Source organism: Saccopteryx leptura, chromosome 7 (genome assembly GCF_036850995.1).
Source record: "Saccopteryx leptura isolate mSacLep1 chromosome 7, mSacLep1_pri_phased_curated, whole genome shotgun sequence".
NCBI lineage: Eukaryota > Metazoa > Chordata > Mammalia > Chiroptera > Emballonuridae > Saccopteryx > Saccopteryx leptura.
Genome location: NC_089509.1, coordinates 112,381,677 through 112,402,682, shown reverse-complemented (window position 1 = coordinate 112,402,682; position 21,006 = coordinate 112,381,677). Strand labels below are relative to the sequence as shown.

General features: G+C 47.7%; 1 protein-coding gene across 1 annotated transcript in view; it reads left to right on the top strand.

The window, feature by feature from the left end:
* Nucleotides 1-8,904: 8,904 nt before the first annotated feature.
* Nucleotides 8,905-21,006, top strand: part of DNER (delta/notch like EGF repeat containing) — a 263,137-nt gene continuing 251,035 nt past the window's right edge. The window contains exon 1 of the mRNA XM_066345902.1: nucleotides 8,905-9,309. Within this exon, the coding sequence (XP_066201999.1) occupies nucleotides 9,034-9,309 (276 nt within the window). The 5' untranslated portion in view covers nucleotides 8,905-9,033. The remainder of the gene's footprint in view (nucleotides 9,310-21,006) is intronic.

Here is a 21,006-nt window from a genome sequence, read left to right as displayed (position 1 = left end):
ATAGCGATCTGGGTGTCAAATCTTATTCTCACGGATAAAATAATTCGACGTAGCTAACAAACCACTTTGGGTGCAGCTTTTAAAATGAAAGTCGCCCTGGCCGATTGGCTCAGCGGTAGAGCGTCGGCCTGGCATGTGGGGGACCCGGGTTCAATTCCCGGCCAGGGCACATAGGAGAAGTGCCCATTTGCTTCTCCACCCCCCCCCCTTTCTCTCTGTCTCTCTCTTCCCCTCCTGCAGCCAAGGCTCTATTGGAGCAAAGATGGCCCGGGCGCTGGAGATGGCTCCTTGGCCTCTGCCCCAGGCGCTAGAGTGGCTCTGGTCGTGGCAGAGCGATGCCCCGGAGGGGCAGAGCATCGCCCCCGGTGGGCAGAGCGTCGCCTCTGGTGGGCGTGCCGGGTGGATCCCGCGGTCGGGCGCATGCGGGAGTCTGTCTGACTGTCTCTCCCCGTTTCCAGCTTCAGAAAAAAAAAAAAAAAAAAAAAAAATGAAAGTCGATCTTCAGCGTCACTTCCGTCTCTGTTGAATCAGTTTTGCCCCTTATTTTGCTCAACTCATCCCTGCCTGTGAAGGGCCTCCCCCACCCCCAAGTAACTACTTCTCTACTTCCAACACACCTGCGCCTTCCCCCCACAGGGCCCTCCCTCCCCTTTCCTCACCATTGCAGGCAGGGGCAGCTCCATTTATCCAGTGTTCAGGACCCAGATCTGGGGGTCCTCTTTGACCCCTCTCTCTCAATCATACCCCAGGGCCAGTGCATCCCAAACCTGAGCCCTTCTGTCCACCTCCAGCACCACCCGGGTCAAAGGGCCCATCATCGCTTTCCTCCTCTCCCCTCTTTGAAGTCCATCCATCCACAGTGATCTTCTCAGGACGGGAATTCAGTGGTGTCATTCTCTTGTTTCCCTTGGGGGTGTGTGGGTGGGTGGGGGAAATCTAAGCTCCAATCACCGCCCACAATCCTGCTTCTTTCCTGCTCCTTCAGGCTCCTGTTCCTGCTGCTGGTTAGTTTTATCTCAGTGGCATGAACCAGCCCCTGCCAAGTCAGAAAAAAGCTAATAACACAAGTAGAAATACGGGCAGAGGCTCCAAGACTGAGTTGATTGCTCCCAGAGCCCTGGCGAGGTCCCAGAAGGGGAAGGACAAAGCTACAGTCTACAGGGAATTGGGGAATCGGAAGTTTGGCTGAAGGCAGGGTCTTGGTGAGGACTGAGTAAGAATCCTGATAAACGAGGCTTCGGATTGGTGGGAGCAGCAAGGTGAGTATTTTGAGGCAAGGGCTTTTGGGGCTTAAACTGTTGGTGGTTTTTATAAAAGTTGATGGGTCTTTTAGAAAGTTTCTGTAACAAATATTGTATAATAATGAATATCTGTATGGGTAAGAGCACCCTGGTACAGTGAAGTGATGGGAGGGAAGACCACGGAATAGAAAAGTCACGAGAATGTAGTCTGCACTGGAGACAGTAGGCTGTGTGTGTGGGCATTCGTGGGGGGCCAGTTTCCATCTTATATCCAGACTGCGTTTGAACGTGGATGATTTTCGGAACAATCAGTACACAGAAAAGAAAATACAGATGTCTCTGAAGTATATGAAAAGCTGCCCACTTTGACTCTGAATGAGAAATATACTTGAAAACTATATGGAGAATTTTTTTCCATCCATTTACATTTCCAAAGTTCACAAAGTTTGATAAAAATTTCACGGCGGGGAAAATAATGGAGTCCTACACGTTCCTGGTGGGAACGGATTGGTGGAATCTCCGAGGAGGCCGTCTGACACTGGCCATTAAAATTATACATGCATATCCTGCTGTGCACAATGAAGCTGGTCACCTCTACGTAGTCACCCAGCAAGTATCCAAAGGAACCAGCGACTCCAAGGACACTTTTTGGGAAGGGCTGTTTTACTCGTAGCAATTAGCCCTTTGATTGTGATGGAAGTCGCAAATGTTTATCTCAGTGTTTTCACTTCGCAGATGGTGATTTTTGCCATGTGAAATTTTGGAATTCTATGCTGACAAATGTTTTGATCTTTTTTCAACAGCTTCTGGCCACGTGTCACACTCCACGATGGTAAAAACATTCTGCGTTGATTTCTTTCTGTACTTTCCTTGGGTATCTTTTTTTTGGGGGGGGGTTGCGTTTAAATTTTTGGTCCCCTTGCAGTTGATTTAGGTATAAGTTGTGAGGTATGCATTCAATACTATTATTAATTTTTTTCACATGGTGGCTCCGTTGCTTCAATGTATTGAGCGATCCATCCAGCTCAGAGCATATACTGCATTTTCACGAAGATTTAGTCGTGTCTCTGGACTCCCTCATCTGTTCCATAGATTTGTCTGTCCATTTAATGTACCAAGCTGTTGCAGTCGTTGTAGTTTTATTGTAAGTTTTACTGCCTTGTAGCGTGAGTCCTACCTCATTGCCTTCTTGTTCCAAAGTTTCCTGGCTCCCCTAGATTGCTTATTTTACTAAGTGAAGTTTTAGCATCAGCTGATCTAATCTCATGTCTAAAACTTATGGGTAAATTTATTTCTTATGTTAAATTTATGGATTAGTGTAGGAACGTTTATATTTTATAATGTTAAGTCTTTCTCTCCAAGTTCATGGTGTTCACTGATACCTGTTCAAGACTCTTTTGCATTCATCACTAATCTTTTAATGTTTCCTTCAATAGCTAGTTCACCTTCTCACCATGTTTATTACTAGGTTTTCTCTCTTTTGCTCCTAATGTAAATGGGAATTCCTCATGTCCCTATCTATTGGCTGTTTGTTGTTTGCAGACAGGAAGTTTTGGTTCTGTATATTTATTTTGTACCCAGATATAAAGAATTTTTAAATATTTTTTATAATATAATTTTAGTTGGGTTCTCTGGATATGGAATCGTTACCTGCATATAATCATTTTACTTCTTTTCCAATTTTTTTTTTGTACTTTTCTGAAGCTGGAAACGGGGAGGCAGTCAGACAGACTCCTGCATACACCTGACCGGGATCCACCAGGCATGCCCACCAGGGGGCAATGCTCTGCCCATCTGGGGCATCGCTCTGCCACAATCAGAGCCATTCTAGCGCCTGAGGCAGAGGCCATGGAGCCAACCTCAGTGCCCAGGCAAATTTTGCTCCAATGGAGCCCTGGCTGCGGGAGGGGAAGAGAGAGACAGAGAGGAAGGAGAGGGGGAGGGGTGGAGAAGCAGATGGGCGCTTCTCCTGTGTGCCCTGGCCGGGAATCGAACCCAGGACTCCTGCACGCCAGGCCGACGCTCTACCACTGAGCCAACGGGCCAGGGCACTTCTTTTCCAATTTTAAGTCTTTAAATTTCCTTTTGAACACTGGCTTGGGCTAATAACTTCAAGGACAATATTAAAAGATAATGATAATGGTGAGTATCACTGTCTTACTTTCAACTGTAATGAGTTATTTCTAGTAAACCTTCATTAAATATGATGCTGACTTTTGGGCTGAGATAAATATGTTGCATTATGATAAAAAAGTTTCCATCTTTTCTCATTTTATTGGAAATTTTATAAAGAATGTATATTGAATTTTACCAAATGTCTTTTCAGCACTTATGAAGAAGATCATAGGATTTTTCTTCCTTAAATCTATTAATATAGGTGAATAGATTTTCTCACATTTAATGATGCTTTTATTCTGGCAATATACCCTACATGGTCATTATATATTAATTTTTAATCATTTGCTGGATCATTTTACAAAATTTGAAAGGATGTTTACATCAATTTGTGTGTGTGTGTCTGCTAGCTTTGTTGAGTTGTAGTGTCAGCAGTTTATATACTTTAGAAAAACAAGACTGTGACTGCAATCATATGACCATTTCTAAACCAACCTCTGTCACCAGAGGAATGCTCAGGCCTAGGTCATCTGACTTCTCTTGGATCTGAGGGTATGGTGAGTTTCTGATCTGTCTGTCTGTCTATCTATCTCTCTGTCTGTCTATTTATTTATCAAACCACTTTATTGAGGTCTGATTGACATACAGAAAGCTGGGGCTATGTCCTTGGAACAGCTCCGGCTATGGGAACAGTGGGCTGGACCAATCATTCCAATGAGAAGACAGGGGCTTAGGGGCTTCCAGTTACCCAGGTCCAGCTCATGGGTCAACCCACGGACACAGCGGTTTGAGGACCTCCTCCAGCATAGGGATTTCGATCTCCATATTATGTGGCATCTCAAGGTCAAAGACACTGAGTAATTTGTTCAACACCATCATGGGTCCTGGTATAAGTGTTGTGGTCAGAGTAGGCTCTTTGGTGCTGTTCTCCATGGCAGAAAATTGTCACCCAGAATAGCGTCCCTTCCCTCTGGGTTGTGTGGCCTACTTTTTCTTTCAAGCCAACTTCAGCTGCAATCTGCCGTCATGGTCCACCTTCTGCAGTGGGCAGGAATGTTCCTTGGTCCCCTTAAAGGGTAACTGAATGTAGAAAGGGGCAGTAGTAATGATGGCACTCTGCCCAGGCAACTCTGGGTGCAGGGAGAGGCATAGGGTCCCACTTGTCGACGGCTGCAGACGATGGAGATGCTTCCAGGGAGGAGGTGAGTGCTAACTATTGACAGATGCCTGTATTAGGGCCCATGGAACTCCAGGTAAGCTGAGGGTGATTTGTTACCCCAAGTAAATGTTCCCGTTTGGATTCAGTTCAAGCCCTGGGAGATCGTACCCGGTAACCTTTGCATTCTGTGCTAAAGAGGATGTTCTAAGTCTGTGGGTCATCCAGTGCACATGCAGGGCTGCATTCCCACAGGACACTGAGTGTCACAGAGTGCGAGAACCTCACAGGTCAGAGGAGCTTTCGTGAGACCAGCGCTTCCCAAATGCCTGCCTGTGAACCTATGCTGGCCCAGTGAGGTGTCTTCTCTTGTTGTGACAAAATGCAAAAAATAAAGACAGTTATACTTGTGCTGCAAGAATTTTTAAAATCTGCAATACTTGACTACTCAGTTAAGGGCACTGACCTCCTTTCCCTTAAATTGTCCAATAAAAAAAATAGTAACTGCCAACACAACAACCGCCATCCGGTGTGAATGAATTAAAATTATACCTATTTTTTTTTTTTTTTTTTTTTGGTCAGTTGACTAGAGGTATATTTTTTGCTATGTTGCAGAATTTTGGTAATAAGTTCATATGTGCCAGGAGATGAAAAAGGTTGAAAATTGCTGTCCTACACTATGACTCAGTTAAGTTACAGCTCTGGAGTAGACCCGTGAAGAGAGACAAGCCAAACTGGGATTCTTGAACATTTTCTGTTCCATCAAATCCAAAGGCCTAGGAATCCTTAATTGGATGCAGCCTTCTGTCCCTCAGGACCAGCACCCCTGAGCTAGCCGGTCATGCTGCATGGCTCCTGGTGGACAATCAGCTCTGCCACGCCACTTACTAGTGTGTGACCTAGAGTGATTTTACATCGCTGGGACTCAGTGCCTGCACCTCTTGGAATCTTGCTGGTTACCAAGGTCACATGACTCACGCACTGTAATTTAAAGGCTTCCACCTGGAAGTGGTGCATGCCATTTCCCCTCACATTTCATTGGCCAAGGCAAGTCATATGACCACAGCGCATTTCTTAAGGAAGTCCTACAGAGGAGGTCCAGGAAGCAGGAGAGATAGCAGGATTGGCAGATAGCATTCATGTCATACTCCGCTTTATTTACTTTGGCTCAGCACTTTTACTGGTTGAGATCATGTTACACTTTGACTCAGGTATAAATTGTATTAGCTGCCAAGTTTTGAGAGTCAATGGCATTTTCCTAAACATTTTATCTAACCTGATAGTGTTCCACTGACTAGTATGCTCAGACTATGGTTGGTAAGTGGTTTCAAGTCCACTTTCCCCAGAAGATGACCATGAGAAATTCTATCACGTTCTTTGCTGAAGTCTAGGATACACTATTTGGATATTTTGCCCTTGACTTATTAATGTGAAGTCTCTATAAAAAGAAAAGAAAAGAAAAGAAATAAATAAATACATACATATATACATACATACATATATACATACATACATACATACATACATACATACATAAATGAGATGGGTTAGGCCCTAACTGTTTGGGTAAAGATTTGATTTCTGTAAATTTGGAATAGCAGTGAATTTTTAGCTTTTACTTAAACATAGAACATTCATTATTTTAATAACTTCTGCTTTTTGTGTGTGGCAGAGACAGAGAGAGAGAGAGAGAGAGAGATGGAGAGAGGAAAAGATAAGGACAGACAGGTAGGAAGGGAAAGAGATGAGATGCATCAATTCTTTGTTGCGGCACCTTAGTTGTTCATTGATTGCTTTCTCATATGTGCCTTGACCGGGTGGGAGGGCAGGGGGGCTACAGCAGAGTGAGTGACCCTTTGCTCAAGCCAGCGACCTTGGGCTCAAGCCAGCAACTATGGGGTCATGTCTATGATCCCATGCTCAAGCCAGTGACGCCGCACTCAAGCTGGTGAGTCCCCACTCAAGCCGGATGAGCTCGTGCTCAAGCCGGTGACCTCGGGGTTTTGAACCTGGGTCCTCCGCATCTCAATTTGATGCTCTAGTCTATACACTGCACCACTGCCTGGTCAGGCTTTAAAAACTTCTGTTAAAAGACAAGGTAATATATTAATTAGTTAGACTCTTTTTTAAAATAGATTTTATTTATTCATTTTTATAGAGAGAGGAGAGAGAAAGAGAGAGAGAGAGAGAGAGAGAAGGGGGGGGGAAGAGCAGGAAATATCAACTTCCATATGTGCCCTGACTGGGCAAGCCCAGGGTTTCAAACTGGCAACCTCAGGTTTCTGGGTTGACACTTTATCCACTGCACCACCACAGGTCAGGCTAGTTGGACTCTTTAGTTGGGTATTTGGGGGTCTTACAGATGGTTGGAAACTGTCAGCCAAGTATCAAATCAACTTTCAGAACCACAGAAGAGACCTACTTCTCCAAGACAACAGTACGAATCATAGTGAACACCCCCTGATATTTAGTGAGGGGGTATTTTGGGGTCTAGGCATACAATTTCATGTTTTATTGTCCAGAACTAATCATATGGCTCCACTTATTAGTAATGGGGTAAGAGATGTACTTTTCCTTTTCAGCTTGGAAGCTTGGAGAAAAATGAAATAGTCTTGTGTTGTCTCCTCCATAATATGCCCTTAGAAGATTAAAGATAGACTAAAATAAAAGCTGAACTGAAGTGTGATCTTTATGGGTTCACAACTTTTCTTACACTTTATTTTGCTTCGTGTGTGTATGTGTGTTTGTGTGTTGTGGGAGTGAGTGAGCACTAGTCTATTATCCCAGGATTTAAATTAAGAGAAGTTAATGCCAAAACAGAATGCATACTCCAGGGGCACAGAAGGTGGAAGAACACCTGAATGAGGAGGCTAGTACCAGCAGAGGGTGCTGGCGTGGCACAAAATTAGGATTTTTTTTTTCTTTTTTTTTTTTTTCAGAGGATATCTCAGATAAAAGACAGCAGGTGGAAGGGAAAACGTAATACTTGTTTGGATCCATTTGGGGGTGAGTTCCCCCTGCTGCATCAAACCACAGAGCAGGTTTCAGGGATCTCTTGCAACTGCCACACGAATTTTCGGCACAAACGCCTGACATTTGCTCCCGTGTTTGAGCAGGGCTGGGAGAGGGTGGGCAGTGTGCCTCCTGTGTCCACGAGAGACTTTTAGCACCCTCTGGCTTCCACCTGGCACCTGCGCGCATGGGTGACTGTGGCGTGTCTCTACTTTCTTACCTGCCCAGCTTTCACAAAACACTTTTTGTGTTGCCTGAAAAAATTTCCTAAACTGTCAATTCAAGGGAGTCACATTTGGTTTTTCACGTGGCCATCTTAAAGACAAGTACCTGGGAGCCTCCACATATAGCAGAGGTTGGGAAAGGTCAGGTGGCAGAGACAAGGCGAGCTTCATTTACTCGGCAGAGCTTGACCTCTCTGGCTGTCAAAGCAAGACTCAGCCTAACCTCGACGTTCAGAAGAGCCCCTCACCCGCCGGCCCGTCCCGCCCCCCTAGGTCACCGTGACTGTTCCTTTCCTACAGAGCTCTGTAGTGAGTCCTGGCGGGGCCTGCGGGGCCCTGCACTTCTGAACATCTCATCTCCTTCAGGAGACTCAGCGTTCCGGGCTGGGAGTCAAGTGACCCACTGGGTTCCAGTCCAGCTCCTCTGAGCTTCAGTTGCCTCCTCGGTTCAACGACAGGGTTGGACACTGATTCTGAGGCGTCTTGCAGCGCCCACAAGCCACGGTCAGACATTTCTGGGTGGCGAGCGAGGCCGCGCCCGCGAGCAGGGAGCCGCCTCGGTCAGCACCAAGGACAAGGGCCGCAGGGCGGCGGAGCGGACGCGAGGTCACTTCCCAGCTAGCCCGCTGATCAGCGGGTGTGCGGACTCCGGGGCTCGGCGGTGTGCCAGGAGGGCTGTGTGTGCTGGGGGCGGGGGCAGAGCCCCGGCCCCTGCAGCTGGCTCCCCGATTCTGCGCCAAGAGGCAGCGGGTGGCGGCTGCGAGCCCGGGCCCCCCTCCCTTCGCTGCGCAGCGAGCCCCCCCGCCCCTGCCCGGCCGGCTCAGCATCTGGAGGCCCCGCAGAGTGCGCCCCGCCGCCGGCATCGACCCCTACAGCCTCTTCCCTTTCCGAGCACCGCCCAGCTCCCAGCCAGGCCCGCGCCACCCCCGCTGCCCGCTCGGGTTCTTAGGGACACACCCACGACTCTGACCGCACCCTCGCTCCTGGGGCCCCCGGCGGCCTTTCTGCTCCTCCGGCCCCACTCCTCGCGGGGGAAGAGTCCCCACGCCCCTTTCCTCCCGCGCCCGCGCCGCCCGGCGCCCCGCCCCCGACCGCCCCGCCCCCCGGCCGCTCCGCCCCACAAGTCCCGCCTGTCGTTGCCCCGGGAACCACGGTTCCCGCAGCTGCAGGCGGCGCCAGGCCCCGCGGAGCAGCTCTCTCTCCGCCACCGCCGCTCCTGCAGCCACCGCCGCCACCGCGCCCCAGCTCGGACTCCGGCTCCGCGCCCGCGCCCGCTCGCTCAGCCATGCTGCCCCGCCGCGCCCGGGCGCCCGGTGCGCAGCTGCTGCCCGCGCCGGCCCTGCTGCTCCTGCTGCTCGGCGCGGGGCCCCGCGGAGGCTGCCTGGCCAGCCCGCTGCCCGCCGAGCCCCTGTCCGCCCCGGGGCCGTGCGCCGCGCAGCCCTGCAGGAACGGGGGCGTGTGCACCCCGCGCCCCGCGCCCGGCCCTCAGTCCCCGGCTCCGGCCGGCGAGCCCAGCTATACCTGCACCTGCCCCGCCGGGGTCTCCGGCGCCAATTGCCAGGTGAGTCGACGTGGCGAGCACGGGACGGAGCGCTGGCCCAGGACCCGCAGCTTCTCCCCGCGGGCCGCAAGCGCTGCCGGGCTCGGGGCTCCGGCATGTCGGACCCCAGCCTCTTCCGCTTGGGGAAAGGGTTGGAGCCGCCTCTCGGTCCGCGTAGACGCGGACCCCTGGCTGACCTTGCAAGTGCCGCTTCCCAGCCTACCCTCCGGCCGTGCCAGCCTGGGGCTCTCGGGCGCGCCGCTCCAGGGCCTGGCAGCCATCGTAGTCCCGGTACTCCGAAGTGGCGCGCCCCTCCCGGCCCGGGCCGAGCTGCTCTCCACTGGAACGTGGTCTCGGTGCCCGCGGTGGCCAGGCAGAGGATCCAGCTGCGAGCGACCCCGCGGAAAGCCCAATGGTCAGGGGGCGCCCGCGCCCTGTCCCGCTGGACCCAGCGTATGCCGAGGGAGCGGGGTATGGGAGGCAGGGGATGGCGGGCTACGTGCTGGGTGGTCGGTACTTGCATTCTTCCACCCTGGAGGGCCCTGACTAGGCAGCCAGAAGCCCAGAGGGCAGCCGCCTTCCCTCGGCCTGCCACCAGCCCTTTCTGAGCTTGGACGTGGGGGGTTGGAACGGGCTGAGGCATTCGAGGGACGTTGCGCGTGGGGCTTGGTGTGTCGCCCTCCTGGCTGGACACTCCTCGAGGGGCGGACAGCCAGGGCCTGAACAGGGCACTGGGAAGCTTCGAGGAAGCACGGGGCGGGGCGAGGGCTGGCCAGCTGCTGTCCGTGGATTCGGACTTCCAAGAGAATTTGGCAGAAGATAATAGATGAGTCTGGATTACAAGTATTATAAAGCTCGATGAAACTAACCTATTAACATCAACATTTTCAGGAGGAGATTTGGTAGTTCGGTGTGTAAAATATCCCCCAAGTTTCTTCCAGGGCAGGGGCAAATAATGAATTTGTCATAAACTATTAAAGTAAATCAAATGAATGTGGGAAATATTTGGGATCAAATGCGTTCTTTCTTACGTTTGGAGTGGAGGAGTTTTTCATGCAAATTTGATACAGTGCTCCAAGAGTTACTTTGAGAATGCTCAGATGCACTCTCATTTCTGTGGGGAAGAAAGTCCACATATGATATGATACAGTATGATGGGTTTTAATTTTTAAAATAGAGGGGTAAATGGGATGGAGAAGTTTGACCTTGACAGAACGTTTGCCGTTTCCTAGAATCTTTTTTTGGTAGTAGCAAATTATCAACCTGAATTTATCCCCCCCCCCCCCCCAGTGTTTTGTGCTCTTCTTTGTTAACTGGTTCCGATAAGCTTTCACTCCCTCAAGGGGATGATGATGATGATGTTGATGAAGATGAAGATGAACACGATGAGAGTGTGATGTAGATCAAGGGGCGTGATGCCTCTTTGGGGAAATGCCTGTTAGAGCCATTCTAACATTGGGACGGAACCTTGCGTACTAATTTCCTGTGTTGATTGATGATTTATATAGTTTTTCTTCCTGAAGAAATAAGTAGCCTGAATGCTTCTCTCAGATGCTGTTATATTTATGTCTGGATCCCATCCTTGAAAGAAAATAGATGATTCAGAGTGAGGCAGGGACCAACAGGAGGAAGGTTAGAGTACACAGTCTCTAACAGTCAATGGGAACAACACCTGGATGCTGGGAATGTTACTCAACTCTGAGATTTGTGTGTGTGTGTGTGTGTGACTCTAAGAATAAATCTAAGAAATCTTCAAGAAAGGCAAAGACCTCTATAGTGCTTCTTAAATATGGCTGAGAAGCATACTTTTTTTGGTCCTAAGTAGTGGTTTGATACAGAATGCAATTCATTCAGAAAAGAGTCATGAACTAGTACATAAATATTGCAGAACCAGCTAGTTCACAACAGATCCGGTTTCCTGTGTAGCTCCTGTTCGAGGCCATCTTAGTGTGAGCGCTGCCCACCTGAGGCGGAGCGGAACCGGGTGTGCTGAGCTCCGAGTTTGAAGTAACTGTAATTCTAACAGGACAGCTTAGCAGATTTGGAACCCGATCCAGCTTGATTACCCAGAAGAACTTCACTGGGATGATTCAGAGCCTTATAACTATTGGAAAATTGATTCTTGATCATTTTAATTTACTCTTCCATGATTTTGCAGTAAGGCTTGAGACTGAGCTTTTCTATGGGGGAACAAAGGGGCCATCTCAATAAAGACATTGAACAGAGAAAAACAAAATCCTACCCGTATGCAGTTACAGAGAAGAGAAACGGACGCTCGCCATGGCGCGGTGTATGTGCGGTTGCTAAATAGAACCTCATGTTCACTGGATAAACTGGAATTGGAATTTTACCTGCACGTGAAGAGAATCCCTCAAGCAGAGATTGTTGTTACCCTTCCCGCAGCTGCAAGACACTAATGTTAGCCGTGGAAACATTAGAAGCAAACTCTGAAATCTTCCTTTCTTTCTTCCTCTCTCCTCCTCCTCTCCTTTCCTTCTCTCTTTCATAGTTCTTTGGGAAAAGTTAAGGCGATCATAAACCACTAATCGGGGTTAAATGGATTACAGCTGTCTCCAGTTTTTCTAGGGTCGGCTGGCTGACGTCCCGCAGGCGGGTGGGGCCGGGCAGCGCTGCTTGTATCAGCCGGTGACAGGACCTTACAGGATCTGGGAACTGGGCTGATGGGAGGGTGTAGGGGTTGGAAGTTGAAGGGCAGAAGTTAAATCTGCTGTGACAGGTGATCAAAACTGACCGAGTCCTGTTTACTCATCTTTGAAGATGGGCTCTACCTCCCAGGGTTTGTCATGATTCTGATTCTGTTTTTGGATGTTTGACTGCTGACAGCTTTTCCACATCACCTCTCTCTCTCTCTCTCTCTCTCTCTCTCTCTCTTTAGTTGTTCACTTTAGTTGTTCATTGACTGCTTCTCATATGTGCCTTGACCTGGGGGCTCAAGCAGAGCCAGTGACCCCTTACTCACACCAGTGACCTTTTGGGGTTTCATGCCAGCAACCTTGGGCTTCAAATTGGCAATTTGTGCTCAAGCCAGTGACCTTGGGATCACATTAATGATCCCGCGCTCAAGCTAGTGACCTCGTGCTCAAGCTGGTGACCTTGGGGCTCTGAACTGGGGACCTCAGCGTGCCAGGTCAAAGCTGTATCCCCTGCGCCACCACCACCAGTCAGGTCCACCTCTCCCTCTTGCCTTCCCACCCAGACCCAGGCAAGGTGATCCAAAGTCTAGGAGCTCTTTCCTTTGGTGCCGGTGGGAGGTTCGTACCACGCAAGTCCCAGGCCATGCTCTACGGTCCCCTCCGCACATCTGCAGCAAAACCCCCAAGCTTCTCACTCCCACTCTCTCAAACCAACGGGGACCTGTCTAGGAGCTGCCTGCCCTCCTTAGAAAGCCTCATTATGTGAGCAAGAAACCTGTTCATACCCTGCTGCTGTGTGTGTGTGTGTGTGTGTGTGTGTGGCATTTTTATTCTTGACATCGAACCCCAAATTTAAGTGGGTGACGATCCTGTTTTTGTGGGCTGTCCACAGCAGGGTTGGGGGGAAGATCACAGGAACTGTCGTGAATCAGTGAACACCCGTGTGGTGCGTCCTTCACTGTCAGCTCTTCTCTTTCCTTTCTTTTGAAACTTCTGCTCATTACCTAACAGTGTGAGGTAGAGAGAACAGGTGTCATCCTGCCCTTGTGTCTGATGCAGAAATCGAAGCTCCTTTTTGACTGAGCGGCTCATCCAAGATCTCACAGTTTGATACTGCCCTGAAAAGCATACAACACTTCAAATGTATCTGTTCTAAGTCCTCTCACACATTGAAACATAGTGAATTGTGAGGGTTCCATGGATTCTGTATGGAAATCTAAGCTACAGGGACAGCCTGCTGATGACCGACCGGGGTGGTAGTTGCTAACTTTTCTCAAGCACTGACCATCCCCGTTTCGGGGACTTGACAGTCACAACTCACCGATTCTCGCAGTGGCTTGTGGGCCGAGTGCTGTAACCGTCTTGTTTTATAGATGATGTACAGAGAAACTGAATGACCGGCCCAGGGTCACACTGCTCGTAGGCAGTAGAGCTGGGATTTGAACCAGGTCACTAAGTGGCTGGATGGAGAGCTATAGCGTCTAAAGTGGGCTGAGGTGGAAGCCCAGCCCTGGCCCTGTCATTTTTGGCTTTGTGACCTTAAGTTAGAGCTCTAAGGCCTGGGCGTCTTATCAGTGAAAAGGGCGTGACGTGATCCCCGAGTCTGATTTTGCTCGCAGACCCTGAGCTTGTATGGCTGTGCTCCGTTGGGGGTGAAATGCCACAGGAATGACAAAGACACAGCAAATTCTCCATATGCTACCGCCAAGCAGGACTTGCATTAGAGGCAGAATGTGGGGTTCTAGTTACACAGTGACATGCAAGTGGATAATAAATAAAAGAAGTATACGTATATGATGTGTTTGAGAAAACTTGAACTTTTTGTGAAATTGGAGGCTGCTCTTCCTGCCTTCTGGTTCGCTGGGGGAAGCAGGCAGGTGTCGGAGGTTGGGCAGCTGCTGGGCCAGCTTTTCTCTCCCCGCGAGTGGCACAAGACTGCCTGGCTTCTGTCGGGCCACCCATCAAAGGTAGGGATCACCTGAATTTGTATAATGTGTTTGTAAAGCTTTTTTATTTTTAGGTAGTAAGTCTTGGCCAGATACTCAAAGCCGTCAGTCACCTGTTTGTTTTTTTCGTTTCATGTTCCCTAGGAATTTTATCCTCTGGGATTATGATGAAAATGTGTCAATTTCTGCACTTGGGGAGAAAAGGGGCTTGTGTAGTTGCTTTTTATGCAAGTTAATTTTACTCATTAAGCTGGTTCTGTAATCCTCTCTTCTGATTAAACATGCTAACTTGAAACAATGGGTCTGCTTCAGATGAATACGCTTCCGACTGAAGTTGGCTAACAAACAGCAACAAAGAATTCCAAAGAATTCTAGTTCTTTGGACAGAATCAGTCTTTACTGCACTTTTTAAACACACACACACACACACACACACACACACACACACACACACACACACACTGTAATATGTACACAATGTCCAATATTAGCTGAGATGTCAAGAGACATTGGTTCTTTCTCTGGCCTTGGGAGAGTCATGGAACATACTGGAACCTCACTTTTCATGTCTCTTAAATGGACTAATACTGCTTGTCTTATTTTCTTTATATATAGAAAAGATGAAGTTCACGAATGGGGCCATGGTAAATTTTTTTTTCCAGTAAGTGTAATGAAGTATGGGAGAATGAATTTTAAAGCACTGTGGAAAAAAAAAAAAAAAGAAAATGCTGCACAAATACAAGGAATCCTAAGAAAGGGGGGCTGGGCTTCCTGTATAAAATCTGATGACCCCAGTTATTCAGTGTCTGAGGGTTTTTCGTCAATGAACAGATTCAGCTTTCTCCTCCCTGCAGGATGAGTTATGCTGCAACATACATTTAAAAGATGAAAAAAATCATTGTATTAAAACTTTGATAAACATGTAGTTCTTTTAATTGTGACACACACAAGTAATTATTCAGAAAATTCTTGGTGACTTCAAGCTTTCCTTCGAAATAAATAAAAAAATTAGGCTGGTCAAAATCTTGGTAATGATTTTAATAAAAGAAAGAAACCGTTGTATTTCACGTGTTATTAGAACAAAATGATTTTCTAATTTTGTTCATCTGGTGCATTCTTAGGAAACGTTGCATTTCTCAGCGTGGCCACCTGACAAAAATGCATTTCTGTCTTTTAGCTTCTTTGCTGGAGCCTCTCATGTGACATGGTGCCATCCAAAATGGTTTTGTTTATGCCCTTATTTCAGAAGCATCAAGCCGGACAGAAAACCTGTCTGAAGCTGAAGGCTATTAGTCAGGAAGCAGAATGCCTGAATTGTATTTTTCGACCTTCTTCCCCGTTCAGTGGCAGCTGTGGTCAGAGTGGCTGGACCCAGAGGCAGGCCTACAGAACTTGTCTCCCCAAAACAAAACCCAACAGCACAGCCGAGTTCTGCGGATAGAATTTCTTTATAGTTCCCCCTTCCCCTGCACTGGGGCCCAACCTTGGTTGCTTGTTACAGTCATCTGGGAGCTTGAACAAACACGATCGCCCGGCTGGAAGTTTAGAGGTTAAAATTCCCGCTCCGGCACCATCACCGCAAGCTTGTGGGCAGCCTTCCTGACCCCAGTTCCTCCTGCGGAAGTTGGATGGTTGGAAGGATGAAGACAAACGGCTGGGAAGGTCCCTGGCGGAGCTGGCCCTCTGCACGCACACACTGCCATCTTTTATAAAAGTGGACCCAATTCTCCATTTTATGGCTCAGGAAACTCAGCTGGGGTCATTCAGCGTGGTGACCGGGTGTGGCTTTGAGTGCAGTGCGTGTACTCTGCCTGTGCGGCCTCCCTATGTCCCTGATTCTGACCTTCAGAGCGATGCCCCCGGGACCAGCAGGGGGCAGGGGGCGGTGTCCAGGGTCTGTCGGATTTAGTGTCTGCAGGGAGGCTTCAAGTGTGTGTGATATGAAGGTGTTCTTTCTTTCTTTTTTTTTTTTTGTATTTTTCTGAAGCTGGAAACGGGGAGAGACAGTCAGACAGACTCCCGCATGCTCCAGACCGGGATCCACCCGGCACGCCCACCAGGGGGTGATGCTCTGCCCACCAGGGGGCGATGCTCTGCTCCTCCGGGGCATCGCTCTGCCGCGACCAGAGCCACTCCAGCGCCTGGGGCAGAGGCCAAGGAGCCATCCCCAGCGCCCGGGCCATCCTTGCTCCAATGGAGCCTCGGCTGCGGGAGGGGAAGAGAGAGACAGAGAGGAAGGAGGGGGGGAGGGGGGGAGAAGCAGATGGGTGCTTCTTCCCTGTGCCCTGGCCAGGAATCGAACCTGGGACTCCTGCACGCCAGGGCGACGCTCTACCACTGAGCCAACCGGCCAGGGCTGAAGGTGTTCTTTCTTAAACAGAGAGAAAAGGCAGGGGCTTTTGAAAGAGAGGCAGGATGGGAGCGATGAGATAAGTGTTCTTAAAGGAACGGGGTTCGGAAAGGGAGCCCGGTCCGCCGTCCTGGGCGGACAGCTCCTCCACGCCAGCCAGCGCAGCCCTCAGAACCTCAGTGTGGACCCTGACCTGCTGCTGGTAGCTCATTTAAAGGAGCCTTTGTGATTCGTTTTGGGGTTCAGAGGTAGGTTGAGACGTCTTTGAGAAAGGCGTTCTGTGAGGGGAGTGACCCCAACAGGAGAAGGTGGGGTTCCCTCGATTCCAGGCGAACTCAGGACCACAGTGTCTGTGGTCCGCCCAGGGCACAGACAGCTCTGAAATATGGCATGTCGAGCAAAACCCACCCTTACTTTATTTATTTATTTATTTTTATTTTTCCCAAGTTAGAGGCAGGGAGGCAGTCAGACTCCAGCATGCACCCGATCGGGATCCACCCAGCACGCCCACCAGGGGGCGATGCTCCGCCCATCAAGGGCCTTGTTCCATTGCAACCCGAGCCATTTTAGTGCCTGAGGCAGAGGCCATGGAGCTGGCTTAGCTCCTGGGCCAACTTTGCTCCAATGGAGCCTCGGCTACGGGAGGGGAAGAGAGAAATAGAGAGGAAGGAGATGGGGAGGGTGGAGAAAAAGATGGGTGCTTCTCCTGTGTGCCCTGGCTGGGAATCTAACCTGGGACTTCCACACACCCGGCTGATACTCTACTGCTGAGCCAACCAGCCAGGGCCAACTCACCCTTACTTTTTAAACAAAACAGAATGTATTAGAATGGGAAAACAGTTAAATATATCCTCAGCATGACTTATCAATTTTTTCTTTTATAATTTGTGCTTTTTTACATCCTAAGAAATCTTTGCCTAAAGTCACAATTTTTTTTTTTTGCCTATATATTCTTCTAGAATTGTATTTTAGGTGTTACATTTACTTCTCTGACCCACTTTGAGATAATTGTATGTGGTGCAATATGTGAGTAGCTTTTATTCAGTTTTGGCATATGGGTATACAGTTGTTCCAGAAACATTTGATGACAAGACTGTCAGTTTCCACTGAATTATCTTGGTAACTTTGTTGAAAGTCATTTGCCCATAAACAAGTGGACCTATTTCTAGTCTCTATTCCATTGACATGGTATAGCTATCCTTTTGCCAGTTCCATATTCTTGATTACTCTAGTCTTATAGTAAGTCTTGAAATTAGGTTGTGTGAGTGAGCCCTTTATAAATTTGTTCTCCCTGCCTCCCTTCCTACCCCCAGTGGCTTGGCTATTTTAGATCCTTTGGAACTTGCTGTTTTTAGAACAGCATGGAAGAGAAGTGGGGAAACAGTTCTCCCAAGCATAGGGTGAGATGACAGGAATTCCAGAAATCAGGATAGCATTTTATACTTCGATTGAACTAGGGCACTTAACAGAGAATCTGGAGCTGCAGAAGTCCTGAGACTTTAGTATGCATATGTCCTCCTGGGGAATGGCTCACAGGTTCCGTGAGATTCTTTTTTTTGTGTGTGACAGAGACAGTCAGAGAGAGGGACAGATAGTGACAAACAGACAGGAAGGAAGAGAGATGAGAAGCATCAATTCTTTGTTGCGGCACCTTAGTTGTTCACTGATTGCTTTCTCATATGTGCCTTGACTGGGGGGGATACAGCAGACTGAGTGACCCCTTGCTCAAGCCAGTGACCTTGGGTGAACCTTGCTCAAACCAGAAGAGCCCGCGCTCAAACTGGCAACCTCCGAGTCTCCACCCTGGGTCCTCCGTGTCCCAGTCTGATGCTTTATCCACTGCTCCACTACCTGGTCAGGCCCATGAGATTCTTAGAGAAGTTTTCCACCAGTAAAAGAACTACTGGGGTGGAGGAAGAGGAAGCATGGGGACTCGGGGCATGGACCAAGGCATGTGTCCCCGAGATAAGGGTGCCAGATACATTACAGAACACTTAGTTAATTTAGAATTTCAGATAAACAATGAACTCCCCCCCATATGTCCCAAATATTGTGCATTATTTTTCTGAAGTTCAAATTTAACTGGAAGTTCAGTATTTTTAATTTGCTAAATCTGGCAACCTTACCCCAAAGGCTAATTCCTGCTCCGATTCCCAGCTTCGTTCTGAAGTGTTCACTAGTGACACTTTAAATTCTTGCCATATAATTACATAAGGCAAATTTTATTAACCTACATGTAAAATATTAATTTAGTTCATAGTTTTACATTCTTATGGGCCCTTTTAAGGGCAACTGCCAAATTGTGTTGGGGCATTAAAAACCTGTGAAATATGACGAAAGCAGTTTATTCATAAGCTTACCTCTGTCCACCTTGCCTGCTAATCTCAAACCTGTGTAGTAATCATTGTTCACAGGTTGGTATGTAGCTTTCCATTTTTCTCTCTGTCCACGTAAACATATACGAAGCATGTATAAATACTCAGATATCCATGCAGCAATTTTATATAAAAATTAAATCATTCGATGCATACTGTTTTGCAATATTTTTCTTAATCTATTGGAACACATTATCATGTCTTAAAACAGAAAGCAGACACCTTCTTCTTGATGGCTGAATAGTATTCCATTGTATTTATGTATTCAGTCCTTCCTGAAGCACATTGTTTCCATGATAAATAATGTTGCAGTGACTACCGATATATATACATATAACATATAGGATATATACAATGATGTAAATGTGTGTATGTATGTCAAAAGTTGTATACATTAAACATTTCTAATAAGTTTTGCTTAATTGCCATTCAAAAAGGCTGAACATTTTTGCATATTTACTATCAGCATAAGAGAATGCTTGTTCACCCACATTTTTGACCATACTGGTATTCTAGATTTTAATTTATTTCTGTGTGTTAATTGATAGCTAAAACATGGTATCTGATTGGTTCTCTTTGCCGTTTTGAAATTATGAAAGAGGCAGGCCTTGGCCGGTTGGCTCAGCGGTAGAGCGTCGGCCTGGCGTGCGGAGGACCCGGGTTCGATTCCCGACCAGGGCACACGGGAGAGGCGCCCATTTGCTTCTCCACCCCTCCGCCGCGCTTTCCTCTCTGTCTCTCTCTTCCCCTCCCGCAGCCAAGGCTCCATTGGAGCAAAGATGGCCCGGGTGCTGGGGATGGCTCTGTGGCCTCTGCCCCAGGCGCTAGAGTGGCTCTGGTCGCAATATGGTGACGCCCAGGATGGGCAGAGCATCGCCCCCTGGTGGGCAGAGCGTCGCCCCATGGTGGGCGTGCCGGGTGGATCCCGGTCGGGCACATGCGGGAGTCTGTCTGACTGTCTTTCCCCGTTTCCAGCTTCAGAAAAATGAAAAAAAAAAAAGAAAGAGGCAAAATATTTCTCTTGAATTGCCTGGACTTACCTTTGCCCAGTTTTCTCTTATGTTGCTTATTTTTAAAAACTTCATTTGCGGTGGCCTTTTGTTAATGAAGAAAGTCAGCCCTTTGTCCTTTGCATTGTAAATATTTTTTCCTGATTTATCTTTTTTTCTTTTGATTCTGCTTCTGCCCATTGTTTTGCTTTTTAGAAGCTTCTAAAAATTTTTTTTATTCTTACTTAGTTAAAGTCATCAGTGGGGTGGTCGATAAATTTTAACGAAAGCTCTAATGTTTCATACCCACACAAGGAAGTATTTTGAGAACAAACCTGATTTGAGCCAGGAGTTTGCTTTTGAAGAATTCTGTTTTGGCCAACGTTTGTGTTGATAGGACCAATCCTGTTTTCTCTTTGGAATGGACAGCTAAATATAGTCCCAGTTTATGCCTATTTTAAGAAGGGTTGGCATAGATTTTTCTAAATCATATTTAAAAGCTTGTAATTTATCTTGATTATTTTTTTCTAAGCCTGGAACTGTATAACCACTTTATTAAGATTCTTCATTTATTTTTGTAAAAGACTTTTCTAGTACATTGTATCTTTAACAACTGGCATGGATTCTGTGGTATTTTGTTAAAAGCACCACGTTAATTTTAATGGCATTATTGGATCATAGAGTATTTCTTAAAAGTTCTGGATGGTTAGTGGTCTCATTTCAAGAAGTGTCCTTTATCCAGGCCTGGGCAGGAAAAAAAAAAAAAGACATCTTAATATTCAGCAAAATGCCCATTTCCCATGTGCTTTAATCTCTATATTGTATTTTTAGGTCTTTTCCTCTTGGGAACAAGTCCATTTCTCCTGACCAGAGGTTTCTTCATCTATCTTCATTTTCACTCTTTAATAAAAATTGGCCAGTAGTTTTCTTTTTCTTTTCTCAGTTTTGCAAAAGAAAATTCTTTTATTTCTGTAGAAAAGCCTCATAATGAGAGAAATAATGAGAGAGACAGAGAAGTGAGAACTGATATTAACATTTCTATGAGGCCTAAAATAAACTCTCAGCTGGAGAGAAGTAAATCTAATCATTCTAGTTTTTTCTGTTATAAAGGTAGGGCAGGGTGGGGAGAGGATGGACTAGGGGGTGGGTGGGGGATTAGGGGCTTTACTGACTCAAAGGGGAGTCACTCTTTTCTCTTTTTTTGGGTGTGTGTGTATTTTTCTGAAGCTGGAAACGGGGAGAGACAGACAGACTCCCGCATGCCCCCGACCGGGATCCACCTGGCTCGCCCACCAGGGGGCGATGCTCTGCCCATCCAGGGCGTCGCTATGTTGCGACCAGAGCCACTCTAGCGCCTGAGGTAGAGGCCACAGATCCATCCCCAGCGCCCGGGCCATCTTTGCT